General features: G+C 41.9%; 1 protein-coding gene across 2 annotated transcripts in view; it reads left to right on the forward strand.

Annotated features, from left to right (window-relative positions):
- dntt (deoxynucleotidyltransferase, terminal) overlaps positions 1-14,555 on the forward strand; it is a 99,580-nt gene that overhangs the window by 36,095 nt on the left and 48,930 nt on the right. For both annotated transcript variants that reach the window (XM_085800545.1, XM_085800544.1), the window contains exon 8: positions 5,038-5,140. In XM_085800545.1, coding sequence (XP_085656671.1) covers positions 5,038-5,140 — 103 coding nt within the window. The remainder of the gene's footprint in view (positions 1-5,037; positions 5,141-14,555) is intronic.

A 14,555-nucleotide genomic window follows, 5' to 3' on the forward strand; every position in this document is an offset into this window, starting at 1 on the left:
CATTCACTTCTGGTAGAGGCGGCGAGAGGAGATCAAACACGGAGCCTCGCTGCTGCCGAGGCGTCTTTGGAGCAGCATCACCTCCTTGTCATTTTGCTTTGTTATTAGCTGTGACATTTGCGCCGTGTGATTCTGACTTTCGTTTATCATGTAACTTTTTCTGTGTGTGTGTGTAAGGTAATGATCAGTGTGAAACGATGCTCACATGTTTGGCAGGTGTAGGTGCGGCCTGGTAAGAGACTGCTGCATCATTTGATGGACACACACACAAAGCTCTCACCTTCATGACTGATGGAAAACCTGTCAGAGGAGGCCGTTTCAGCGCGTTCCTATAATCGCTCTTGTTATTCAGCGATTCATGTGACGGCTGCTTGAGTCATCTTGGAGCCACCTTCAACAGGTGGCCAGTCCATCAACACACACATACACACACACATCTGCTGTTACATTTACATTTTGGAACAGTTTTACCTGGGAATCATGTATTTGTCACAATTTTTCTTCACATCAAATCAGCCAGTCTGCTCCTACTGTACGTCTTTGATCATTTGAATTGTTGAGAATTGAGAGTTGAACTACTGAGATTTACAAGCATTAATACAGTATTTTTTATGAATGGGGGTGTAAGCAGAAAAGCACACACGATCATTCCTGCACCGTGTAGACACACGTGGGTGTGGCCAACTGCTTTTGTAATTATATGGACTAGAGGTGAGCATGTGTGAGCCTGGCACGGCGCGGACCAATCTGTAGAACTGGATGGAGCATGATGAGTATGTAGCTGGTAGGAGGAATACATTACAAGCAGGTGGAGATGGAGTGGGCCTCACTTAGAACCAATCAAATCGGCTCCTCTCGTGTTCTTCGCAGCACAAATGTACCAACACTGAATTGCTTCCAAGGTCAGGTGACGGCTGCTGGTGTTTGCTAAATTTACGATTCGAGAAGCTTCAAGAACGTTCTGTCACCAAGTGTTTTGAAGTTAATGGTGTTTTTGTTACAAAGAGTTTTTAGCAAAATGAAGGGTACAATCTTCACAGCTGGAGAGTCTGGCATCAAAGGTACAACGACCTTTATGAGTAATTTTTCATTATGGGTGAATGAAAAATTATTCATCAGCATCAGTGAACTCTACCACACTCCATCAAGATCAGCATCAAGTTAACTCTTTGTCCCACAGGCCACTAAGGACATAGAAGTGGGCAATATACCGTAATATTATATCACAGCTTGTTTTATGTCTGTTGTAGTAAATGTCTACAGTACAGTACAAGGGTCGATGACATGATGCACCCTAATGTCAAGTGGTGTAACCAATATTTTTTCATAAAAATGGGAAAATAAATCTGCACTCAATTCTCAAATAGATGTAATTCACTTTTGCAATGCAACACTATGTTTCTTGACAAATTTTAGATGATATGTCACACTTTATTTGTTAAAAAAGCAGTATTTTTTAGGATATGTCTTTCATTTTTTTTCAGAAGAAAGTATACTTTTTATAAGTACACTTAAATCCACGGTAGGTGGATAAAATAATTAATATTTATTCGTGGTTACACCATTTGACATAAGGGGCATTCAGTCTTACTACTGTAATGTTGAAGAATGGTTCAAATGTCATTTCAAATGACTTAAAACGTATATTTTAACAAATCTGATACGTGCTTTTATACCATTTATTTTTTTTATTTGTCACTGACCCATTATCATATAACTGTACAAATTATCACCTAAATGTTTCAATCTACTAGCATGAAATTATCTTTGCCATTTCACATCTCTGGCTGTGTCCTGTCATAGACAACACACTCTCCCGGCCGTGTGTGTGTGTGTGTGTGTGTGTGTGTGTGTTAGGTAGGTGAGGCGTGTGTTTGTATCTGGAGCAGAGGAAACTGGAGAAAACGAAAGGAGTTAAGTGCCAAAGCATGTTTTTATGTGTTGAGGGGTGGTAATTGGAAGCGGATGAATCAGTTGAGAAAAGAAACACCACTGGGTTTAAATGTCTGTGTAATGTTAATTTTCAGGGATTTCTGCTGCTTTGAGCTCCGTTCTTGTTAAAGGTCAAATTTAGCTTGGTTGTGATTTCCTCATTTAAAAATGCAAATTTAAATTTGTTCCAATACAAACAACCAAACAAAAAATCTTTTAATGCAGACATATGTTACTGGGACGAGAATCATCCTGCTGGTTGATTTATACTGCAAAGACTCAAATTATGCACATCAAGTCTTTTCATAATGTTATGTTTTGTGATAAAAGTATTGACCAAAATTATTGCCATACCATTTACAGGCCATATTGTGCTGCCCTTCATCCAGCATTTTCTGTCAGTGGCCATTTGCAGAGGAGGATTACCAAGCGTTGAAGTTCATAGGTCTCGCAGTAGACAGACATCGGGCCAAACATCCCTAAAGCCATCTGAACTGAAGAACTCTACTTCATGCAAGATGAGAACAGCGGTCCAAACTATTGTTTCTCCAATAACCACTGATGTTAATTCTATTTTTATCAACGCTTTTTAAAATTCGATACAGTGTTCAGATTTCCTCTCTTTTCAGCCAACATAGCTTTGATTTCACCTCTGAAGGTCAAACACAAAGGCAGAGAACTGTCCAGTCACTGAAAATCACTGGTAAGAGATCTTGGAGTGCATTGTTTGCACATCTGCAGCTCATTCACGTCTGACAGCTCCTCCTGAAAAGCCACAGAGCGTACCTGTCAGCTGCAGGGCTGTCAGCTCTGCCTTGGGTACATTTTTGGACTTGGTCTATGACAGCTGTGTTCAGAGACTTGAAGGCTGCAATGCATTCACATCTGCATCATCCTTGGGCTTGACAGACCAACATTTCGGCTTCATGTGCACTCCTGTGGTTTCCTGGGAGACGTCGGCTCGTTCGGCGCGATCGCTGAGAGTTCTCTTACCGTCATGGGTTCCGCGTGAAAAGTTTTGTTCGTCATGTAGCATCTTTTAATCATCCGCTGTTCTCAGACCAGGCTGAAAGGACCGTTCCGTCCACTTTAAATCAGTCAAAACGGGTCATAATGGTTGATGCGGTTGCACCACTAAGGCCTGATTTGTTGCAATCTCCAAATATCTCTCAGGTTATTGCTAAAACCATCGAAGCAGGTGTTGCGGTGCTCGCTCTGCCTCGTGGAACATCTGCTCAACAAGCTGACGTTGTGCCTGTATTTTGCATGTGCACACAACTTTGGTGCACTGTGGAAACTTGGCATTAGGCGGTTTTATGACAGTTGGAGATGATAAAATATGCAGCGCACACAGGTAATACCGATGCTGTTTCCGCAGGTTTCATGTTTGTGTATATCAGCGCTAAAGAAGCCAGGTTTTCCCCGTCTTCTCTGTGTATCTCAGACATCCAGGTTGCTGTTGGTGTATTTTTTTTCACTGGATCTTGAAGCTGTTTTCACAAAAAGATCCAGTCAGGCTCTCCACAGTTTTAAATGCATCCCTCAGATGTTTGTGCTCATGAATGTGCACAAAGAGCTGGTCATGAATGAGCACAAACATCCAGGAATAACACCAACACTGTGGGTGGTGTAGAAGGGAAGAAAATGAAAAAAACAAAAACAAGAACACAATAACACTGTCATCCATCCCATACGTCTCTCTGGAAGATCTTCAGCAAGCACCACATCCCCTGTGTTTTTCAAAAACCAGCAACACACTGAAACAAATCCTGGTTCTGCAAATCCTGGAAAGTGCTCGAGTGTATTCACAGTCCAATGCAGTGACAAATGCACAGACCTACTGTACTGTATATAGAGCTGAAAGCAAACAAGCCCTAAACAAACACACGGCTCAAACACAGCAGGGCCGACTCCTCCGGTCAAGACTCGGCAGCTCGCCCACACCTGAAGGATGATGACTAAATAAAACCAAAGTTTAACTAAATAAAATGCAGAGGCAAGCGGAAAAGTTGGAAACTCTCATGAAACTATTTTACCAAACCTGCTGACGACCCCAAATTGATGAATAAAATAACACACTCTCTTTGGTCAGTCTCTGTTGACTTGAATTAATGTATTTATTCTGGACCCAGGAAACATCCTTTGTACGTGAGAAACACTGAAGAATCGGTTTCACTGCTCCTTCCCTCGGCAGCCCATTGTACCAAGCTGCAATTAGGACAAGGTTGTAGTTGGTCTCCTCTCTCTGAATAACAAAGTCCAGTAGGAGCGGTTTATAATAAGGATATTTCAGACACTGGGCAGTCACAGCAGGTCACAAAGACTGACTCTATATATTACAATAAACAATGATACCACACATATCATACTGTAGCTCATCCCACCCTGTTATTATGAACATGTTTTATCCATATATCATATTTATAACCCACAATGTGTGAAAGGATTGCTGAAATAAATATCTGAATCTGAATCTAATTCTACCTACAGTGGTCATGGGTTTGAATCCAACCAGTCCTTTGCTGTCATCTCCGTTATATCTCGCTCTTGTCTTTCTATCTCTCTCTTTTCAATAAAAGCAAAAAAAAAACCAACAACAACAGAAAAATATATTTTAAAAAAGCCCATTAATACAACTTCAGCAGTCATTGTCCTGAATAACGGGAGGATTTGAAAACTGTGTTGCCGCTGATTCCAGACAGAGGTCTGGCTCAGCTTTTTGTTGTATCTGTTCCTGCCTGATAATCACTTACAGTAGTGAAACACCCCCTTCACTGCAGCTCTACTGACAGAGAGAGAGAGCGTTGTGCGAGCCCTGTCAGGCTCCATATGGGTCTGCTTTATGACACTGATCCAAGTAGAAAATGATGATTCTCATAAAAGTTAAGCTGTGACAGCTGCGGCAACAAAGAGGGAGCATTTACACTTAACAACTCAGTACAAAGAAAAAAGAAAAAAAAAAACGCTGTCATTAGTTTGGCCCGTGCTTTTAATAGCTCCGTCTGCCACTTTCCCCCTTCATCAGTTGAAGATTATGACTGAAACATAATTGTCTTCATTTGCCCCAGACACAGTGAGTGTGTAACATTCTGTTTGTATCTCCAGGGGGAAGGAGTTCGGTCATGATGTAGATTTCATCGTCACCACGCCAGAGCTGGGGAGGGAGAAGAGTCTGCTGCCTGACATCATCGACAAACTCACACAAAAGGTACGTCCTTTGATTTGTTGTACTCCAGATAGATAACATGGAGGATGGTCGGCAAGTTCACATTATGTGTTGATATAATGTAATGTAAACACTAAATGATCAAATAACACCACTACGTTTTACATAATTAGGCAACTCTTCCAACACACTTTTATGTTTACAAAGGATTTACAGTCAAACATAAATTTGAATTTCAATTTGAATTTGTTTTATATCTTCTGACTTTGTACTAACTGAACTTAATTGGAAACCAAAGACAAATTTCACCACTGTCTTCCAAATTTTTATGATTCTTTTTTTAGACAAAACTTTTTCATTTGGGCTTTTGGCCTTTATTTGGAGCTATAGAGGAGGTGTTGACTTTTCCTGGCTCGATCAACAGGTCGTTTTCCTGTTACATGTAAAAAAAAAATAAAATAAAAAATAGGTGAGGGCCATGGAGGCAATGTGCTCGCTATAAACCCAGGGCCGTTGCTAGGAATTCTGGGCCCCCTGAAAGAATACTAAAGTGGGCCCCATACCCCCTGACTTTTCCACTTTTTTTTCTTACACTACGTATGTATTATCATTTTTTATTTAGCCTACTTTGTTTTGATGCTAATGCAGCATTACTGTGAGTATTAGTCAGGGTCTTATGCAGAATAAATCAGTGATACAAAGATTAGACTACTGGGGTTTTTTGTGGGCCCTACGGGCGCTGGGCCCCTAGAATTATCATCACCTTTCTCCCCTACAACGGCCTTGCATAAACCATTTACAAAATGAAAACCAAGACATTCACAGCGGTCACACACACACCCACACACACACACACACACACACACACACACACACACACACCTTAAGGACACTGTACTGTATCTCTTACTGCAGTGCATGCTGTATATTTTACTAATAAGGCTTTTAATGGAGTTTGTCACTTTCCCATCATTCAGAACTGTGTCCTTGGAAACTTCCAGCAGCCTTTTCATAAAGCTCAGACAGATAGGTCGTCTGGGTTCTGCTTATTTAACCACCTTTAATGGAAAGAGATTTGGTAAAGTGAGTGAATTAGGTAAAAGAGAAATAGCACAATCCAACAGCTTACTTAAAGAAACTTTAGCAGGACTTTCAAGGACCATGGGCGCTGGAGACCCCCTGAATAAAATTAAAAAATTAAAAAAAGATCCTTTAGTGGAAAATGGCCAAAAAAAGGGAGAAAGAGTAAGAAAGAGAGGAGGGTGAGAGGAGAGAAATGGGAGAAGATAAATGTCGGAAAGACAGATAACGGCTGATTGAGGCAGAGAGAAAGTAGAAGGTGGAACAGTGAGGAAATGTGTGAGCAAGAGATAAAACACAGAAACAGACCACGTTAACGGCAGGCTATGTTTACACACACTCAGTGGTTTAATTATTGCCTGCACTCAAATGATGACAATTATTTTCTGCTAATATCATATTAATGGGACAAATATCAGTGTGCTGCAGAAGTGTCCAATTAAAATGCAGAAACATTTATCTAATTACGTTAAAATAAGCTTTGAATCACAAATGTACAAACACAGCGTGTTCAGATTTATACAATACTGCTTTTATCTTGTCTTTACACTCAATTATAACAGGATGGACATTTCAACTAAATAGTCTTTGCGTTTAATCAAAAAGGAAAATCAGAGTATAAAACATTTGCTGTGTGTACAGACTCAGGTCCTGGGAGGATCTCAGCTGTACAGCCTTATTATACGCAGTCAGATAACCATCAAACATGAATCAGAGGTAAAATGATTATTTTGTAATAAAAACAAAAAAGGACTTGATTATTTTTCATCCATGAATAATGACCTTGCCACTTGTGACCCTTGACAATCTGCAAACTGTTTCCCTCACGCCCCCAAACATTGTAAACTCCCGTTCAACACATCTGTTTATTACCTTTTGATTTTACCCAGAACTGTTTGTTTTTAAGGAAGTGGATTTGATTAAAATATCATTAACAAGAACATGAACTCCGTGTTTCCACTGTCCTCATTAGTTTCTGTTGTGCAAGTGTAAAATGCAAATAGAAATTTTCCTGCCACAGTTTTCATAAAACAAAAGACGAGAGGCTCTTCTTCACCCCGAGTGAACTCTTTTCTTCCCTGTTAAAAACATGTTTGTTTTGCTCTTAACTTCACAAGCATCAATCTGACTTTTTGTTTTGTAACATTGAGAACCAGTGGAAATAACAACATAAGCAAAGGCTCCAGTCAGAAATGGTTCAAAAGCAAGAAATAATTGTGGGATCGGCTCCACCTGTGTTTAATAAATGAAAATGTCTGCTCTGTCTGTTCACGTCTTTTCACAGTACATTAGAATGGGCTAAAACACTTTAGGGACAAAATCCACCGCACTTAATATAATGAAAATGCATCGTAAAGTTCACCCGAAGTTAAAGTGAGGCTTCAGCAGACTGGAGAAGCCAAATCAGGCGTCTCTCTTAAAAACGACTGCCCTTTTTAAAACAATATTGTTTCTTTAGGCAACTGTTCTCCTGCTCAGCTGTGTAGGAGGGATGTCCAGACACAGACAGTCAGAGGTCAGTTTGTTGCAGGTTAAGGGCTGCGGTGTCAAGACACTCTTAAAGAAAACTATGTGAATTTAGATGAGCTGACACAGTGATTTTCCTCCATAAATCTTAATCTGTGTCTGTTCCTTAAATTTACAGCTGATGTATCATTATTTATTCATCTGGAAAGAGCTCAGTCTCAGTGCATTTTTGGATTTTCTGGCACCCAGACTCAAATATGTTTCCATTAGAAAATGTTAGACTGAGGTACAAGTGGTGATGCACAAGTTGTAAATTACAGATACAGATTTACAGACACGAATCACTGTGCATAGAGTTTTTTGAGTTAAAAACTCAACATTTATTCCTGAATATTTTCGCTGGCTGTTTTACACAAGAGACATCGGCTACATTACCAATCAGTTTGGCTAAGTCAGACTGCTCAGGCTTTGTACTGTCTTTGACTGGGGAGAGAAACAGTGGATCGAGGCTGTCTTGTGTACTGTGGCTGCACCAGAGAGGTTGGAGCTACATGGTTAATAATTAGTGTCCCACAACTCAGTTTTGCTGCGTGCAGCAGTGTCATGTGAAAACTGTGTATCTCCAAAAACCTTCCATTTATTATGGCGCTTCCATTAACATGCATCTAAGGATGTCACTTCAAATCTGTCATTAAGATGCGCGTCCACATGTGTCTCGAGTGACCACTTAATAGGATCTCGCTTCTCTGCTGTTTATGCAAATAAACATGCAGGTATAAATCAATTCAGTCTGCAAAGAGCAAATGTTTGCCAATAAATATTTTCTGCATCCATGAGTATGTGAGGGTCGGTTATGTTCCCCATGATGTAAATTATTTCATCTTACCTCTATCTCTCTCTTTCTCTCCCTTGCTATCTCAAAGAAAAAAGTGATTAACCTGCTGTGACTTCTTATTCAGTTCTTTTAACCTCAGAGCTTACTAACGGGAATAAAAAAACAAGCGCTATGTGTTGTCAAATGTTGTCTTCTTAAGTTGCAGTACAATGAGCTCTCAGGGCCACCGTACGTTATGAAGTGGCGGCAGGACTAATTAGACTGTGGCAGAGGACATCAGTTGAGTAGGCCGACCTTCACTGTGACCCAGGAAACATTTTCATTCACGCAATCTGTCACAGTCTTGTCCCACTCCCCACGATAAACTCAGAGTATTTCACTATTTCATACGCGTAAGATTGTATTTCATTGTAGAGCGGTGTGCAGTGCATTGATTCGTTCTTCTCCCTCATTCCCCGCTCTCCTCCTCCTCTCTGTCTCTCCATCTCTCTCTTTCTCACCCCCACACACACACACACACACACACACACTGTGACAATGGATCTGTCGGTAATAACAACACATTTGGTCTTTGCAAACATAAATGATTTACAGTGAGGTCCAAACGCCTCAGCCCACTCACCCATTCAGGTTTACATTTTTATTTGCATACAGAGCGGGGTAGAGAGATCTGATCACAAGCGGCCACTTGAGACTAATGTAGAGATGAATGTTAACACCAGGTGTGAACCGCCGTATACTTAGAGCTGTCCAATTGTGATCAGAATGCACCTCTCCACCGTCTATTGTTGGGGATAGTTCAACATTTTGGCAAATTGGACCATTGCCATAATCCCTATAGTCATAGTAATACAGTAGGTTTGTTACCTTTATTTAGCTATGTTTAGAACGGTGCAGCCGAACCACGAGCTGCTCAGAGCTACGCTACGGAGGCTCATGGGACTTGTTGGTTTCCCTCATCTAACTCATTAAATACACAATCCAACAACTCCAAAATGCTCTGGTGGACAAGTTGTGACCTGCACATTCAGCACGCTATGAGATAATAACAGAATGTTACGTTGTTTTCGAGGTAAATTCATGCAAAACCTCTGATGCGCGTTCCTGTCGAGGGCAGTTTTTCAGCAAGCAGTCTCTGCATTTGCGTGGTGAATGTGCAGGTCACAACTTGTCCTTGAGAGCGTTTTGGAGTTGTTGGATTGTGTATTTGATGAGTTTGATGAGGGAAACCAAGAAATCCCATTAGCCTCCGTAGCGTAGCTCTGAGCAGCTCGCGGCTCTGCTCCGCCGTTCTAAAAATAGCTTGCACCGACAATTAAAGGTAACAAACCTACTGCTATGACTGTAGGGATTATGGCAATGGGCCAATTTGCCAAAATGTTGAACTATCCCTTTAATATAATGCAGACAGCTCATTTTCCAGGGAACTTGATGACACAGCGTTTTGCATCTCCAAAACCAAATGAAAACACATAATGGACCGTATCACTTACAGGAAATGTACAACACCTGATATTTAGTGGGGAAAAAAAATACAACAACAATGAAGTGGGAGGAAGTGGAAGAGAAGTTTTCTTAGTCGACACGGTCTCCCTCTGATAAATGCCTAGTTTGGAGGTGGTCATGAAAAGAGACAAGTGTTTGATGAAGAGTAGGACCACGCTGTCTCGTCGAGCTGCTGGCTTCTTTTTTGTCATCACTGGGTTTAAAAATAAATCCCTCTGTCATCCACCACTCCTCCATCTACACCTCCACATAGCTCCCCACTCCTTCAGAGGTCCATCCAGATGATAATTACCTCCTACTCACTGTATGTTATCGCACCTTTTTGCAGCCACTTAGATCCGCCATAAGTGGAGGGAAACGAGGTGAAGGTGCGAGAGCGTGTGTGTGCGAACATGTGCGGATAAGGAGGCAGGATGGATGTGAGACAGTGAATTAGGCGGGTAGGGGCAGGTGTTAAAAAGGCTTTAGGAGCCTAAAGAAGGGACGGGCGCGATACAAGAGGAAGCTTTCTTCCGAGCAGGCGGGATGGAGTGGGGATGGGCCTGCAGGGACCGAGGCACAAGAGACAGTGATTAAGTGGAGGTAGCAGGGGTTGACTCTAAGTCGTGTAACCTTGTCATCTGCAATCAAGCCTCCAGGGGCCCCACGTGTCTTCACTCAGGCCTAATATCACGGGCAGCATCACCCCTCCCTCCCTCCCTGCACCCTTTCAGCACCCCCTCTATCCCCCATCAGCCTACAGGGAGTTAAAAATACATCTATCTAAAAATGTCCTTGTAAAAACGGGTTCATCATTTTTTTTCTCTCCTCTCTCCCTCCTCCTCCTGCTGATATTCTGAAAGCATAACTTGGGGGCAGAGCCAAGGTCAGCCACCAGCTTCTGTGGCAGACAGATGAGATTCAGCTTGGCCCCGGTAATAGCAACGCAGAGAGAGAGAGAGGGAGAGGCCGTGTTTCGTCTTCCATCCATCTGTCATCTCTGTCTCTAAACACCGTATAAGTGCTGCTTTATGAAGGCCGAGGCGCATATGCATCGCCGCCGCTCCAATGGTATTCAGCTCAGGCTTTATTGTTCTGCATTCGATGCGAGGCGATGGAGTCCGGAGAGTTCTCCCTTTTGGCTGAATAAGTAATTCAAGCGGAGCTGCCCATATAGCAGAGGTTATTTCGCAGTCATATGGAGTTAGTCACTGTGGGATCTTAATAAAATCTGAACAGTAAAAGGCTACTTTGACTGACATTGAGAGGACACACAAACAGACAGACACACAAACCGCTGCACTTTAATTTCAGCAATCAGTCTCTTTCATTCCAGCGAAGCTACAAATCAAAGTCAAAGCGCAGTTCAAACGGTCCTGGCTAACACGCGCTAATCTGCGACTTGAAGGCAGGTTTTGAAGTCTCTTTCTGCGAGTCAAAGAGAATGCGCGATGAGATCTGAGCGCCTTATGCTCGTCCTCTGGATGCAGGTGGCTGCGTTGGCCACAGCGGCCACTCTTCACACTCTGAAGAAAAGACCCTGAGTAAATAATCAAATAAAGAAAAAGCTCAGCTTTTAGATCACAATTTCAAAAGTCATGTTCACTTGACTCTTTTTTTTTTCTTTCAGTGCTCAGAGGCAAAGCTTTGGGGGAAAGATTATCTTCCCGCTGTCCTCCTCTGTAATTCCCTCTGTAAACAGTTTTGGTGGAATAAGCTTACTCTCAGATGCTCGCTGACATTACCTGCTGTGTGGGAGATGATTACAGAGCGCTACTGGGCTAAACAGCCCCCGGCGATGCTGAGACGGGGAACTTCATGACATCCTGTTTTTATGGTGGATTTGCGAGTGTATGTGTGTCACACACGAGGAGAAGAGAGACTAAAGAAAGCGGCGCAGCTGTACTGTGCGTGCGTGGGCGGTGCGGATCGAAAAACGCATTGAATGATGGGCATCCATATTCAGGTACTTAATGGTCTGTGCAACCGTCGCCATAATACATTAATACTTCTCTCGGAAGGCATCAATAAGTTTCAAAGCTGAGAGAAATGGAGCTACCGCCAGGAGGGACCGAAATATCTGCCGGAATACAGGAATATGAAGTGACCTACATTTGCGGCCCGATGCATGAGATGGGTTGCAGACCTTCTCCCACAACTTGTCTGAAGTGTGGCTCCAGGGGACTTTAATTTCAGATTAGTCAGTATTTAAGTGTTTTATGGCATCGTTCTGGCCTCATTATCTAAGTGAGGAGCTGCCGCTGCCTTTAGCTAAGCTGTTACAGAATGTAAAGGGAAATTTAGGAATCCCTCTGCCTGCCTATTATTGGAAGGTGAATGGTTATCTGTAATAGCTAAGGGAGCAGAAGACGGGTGGCATCAAGAACTCTTTTTTTTTTGCCTGAAATTGCATGACAAAGGCGTCCACCCCTGAGGATGATTGGAGGAGGGAGCTGGCCATTTCTTTAAAACCTGCTCCCTCTGTGTGTCACTCAAGGTTTTCTCCATCGCCACCTTGGATTTCTCACGACCTCCGTTCCTCAGTGCCATCTACAAAAACGCTGTCCTCGTCTGATAACCCGTGCAGTTCGACAGTCGGGCAGGGACTGTTCAGTAGCGGCTATGCTGACATGGTATTTAATGTTTTGCGATTAACCTAAGTCACAGGCTGGACAGACAGAGTGGCTGCTCACTGCAGTCCCTTCCCCAATTATTGCTCTTTAAGGGGAATGTGGCAGATTTATGGCCAGTGGGAAGAGAGTAGTAACCCAATGATTACACCGGGCTCTGGAATTAAATTGACAATTTGTAATCTTAATCACCTTAACACTCCTGCATCCAGGGAGAAGCATCATCAGCCAGGGCAAGGCCTGGAAGAAATCAATTCTCAGACTCTGTCGTTTTCCTCATTCTCCTTTTCTGCCTTTCCCACTATCTACTCATCCACCGATCTCTTACTTTCTCTTACAGGTTGAACGCTTTATTCTCTAACTCTCTTGCACTCACTCCTTTTCACTTTTCTCTACACTCACACTTTGTTTCTCATCAGTGACCCTCTCTCCTTCAACACACTGATGACTTACTTGGCAGAGATTTCCATTATCTAAGGAGTGGAACCATTTACCAGGGAATGGTCTTCAGGCTGCTACTATGGCTGACTGGAGGCTCATCTCTCTATTGGATCTTATACTCAACAGTCCCCCTTTTTTCACCACTCCAGGCTCAAATCAGTCTGGATACAAGCCTCAGCAGATGTCCACACAGTAGTCACAGAGTCCTTTCACTGGCAACCTTGGATTGCTGGTCATGACAAAAGTCACATTTTTAAAACACTGAATTTATCCATTCAAGTTGATTTGCCCCTGATTTGATGTCAAGCAGATTTCACACACAAATTATTTTACGATGTATTTGCTGCAGCATCTAAAAGATGGCTCTCTGGTTTTTAAAATGTGAAAATACATAGTTTTACAGGTCTCACATAGAAGCAGCCTATGTAATATATGTTGTCAGTGTTGATTTTTCTAAGCACAATACATCACATGTATGAAACAGATGACTTGTGGATTTTGAAGACAGTAAGCAGTCACTTAAAGCAGAAAGTGTTTCTTTTAACTTGGCCAAAAATACTGAAAAATATTCTTTTAGTTGCATTAAGACACTTGAAATGTAATTACTGTAATAGGTTAATCACACAGTGACTTATTTAAGTTAATGTTCTTCCATTGGTGCCACCTGTTTATGTTAGAATTAGATGCATACAATTTCATGTTCTTCATCAAAAATGATCAATTAATCAAACTATGAAAGGGACACGTTATAGTTTGAGGAGGTTAATGTTGTGGGGCCAATATAGGCTGAGTTTTGTCCTGCTGGTAGCACTGTCATGTTGTGCTCAGGGAAACATTGTTTTAGGTTAGGTAATGTCAGCATGCTTACTGTACATGCATGGTGATGTTTAGCAGATGTAATGTTTACCATCTTCAGTGTTGGGAAAGTTTGCTTTCTACATGAACTAGTTCAAAGTTGAGTAGACCATGTTCAGTTCATAGTTCATAATTCAAAATTTTGAACTAAGTTCACGATTCTAAAAATGAACAGTTTTTTTTTTCAATAAGTTGCTGCAAGCTATTCTTTTTCAAAATGATTGCCACAGCCCATATAGAACCACAGACAGCAATATTTTATCAGTTTTTACACTGAAACGAGGCTGTGTGTCAGATTTCATCTTCGTATCCAATTTTAAATCCTTATCCAGCCAGGGTTTACATGAGCTTTGAGGGAACAGCTCTCAGAATACTGGCATTTCCACAATGTTGCTTTAACACATGCAGCACATGCCACATGTGGTGGCTTGTGTCTGTTTACAGTGTGTTTTAGCTGGTTTTCGCCTGGAAGACTCTATGAAAATCTGGCACACACTGAACAATACTGTGAGAGAGCGCCGTTCACAAACACCAGAATGAACGCGTTCACAATAACGTTCATTAAGCGGAAATACAATACGTTCTGTTTACGCTTGCCAAAAAATATGAACAAGTTCATGAACGGTGCATTGAACGCGTTCAGGCATGACACTGACCATCTTTG

The sequence above is a fragment of the Trachurus japonicus genome, chromosome 15, assembly GCF_045865225.1.
Source record: "Trachurus japonicus isolate A0001 chromosome 15, Traja_1.0".
NCBI classification, from domain to species: domain Eukaryota; kingdom Metazoa; phylum Chordata; class Actinopteri; order Carangiformes; family Carangidae; genus Trachurus; species Trachurus japonicus.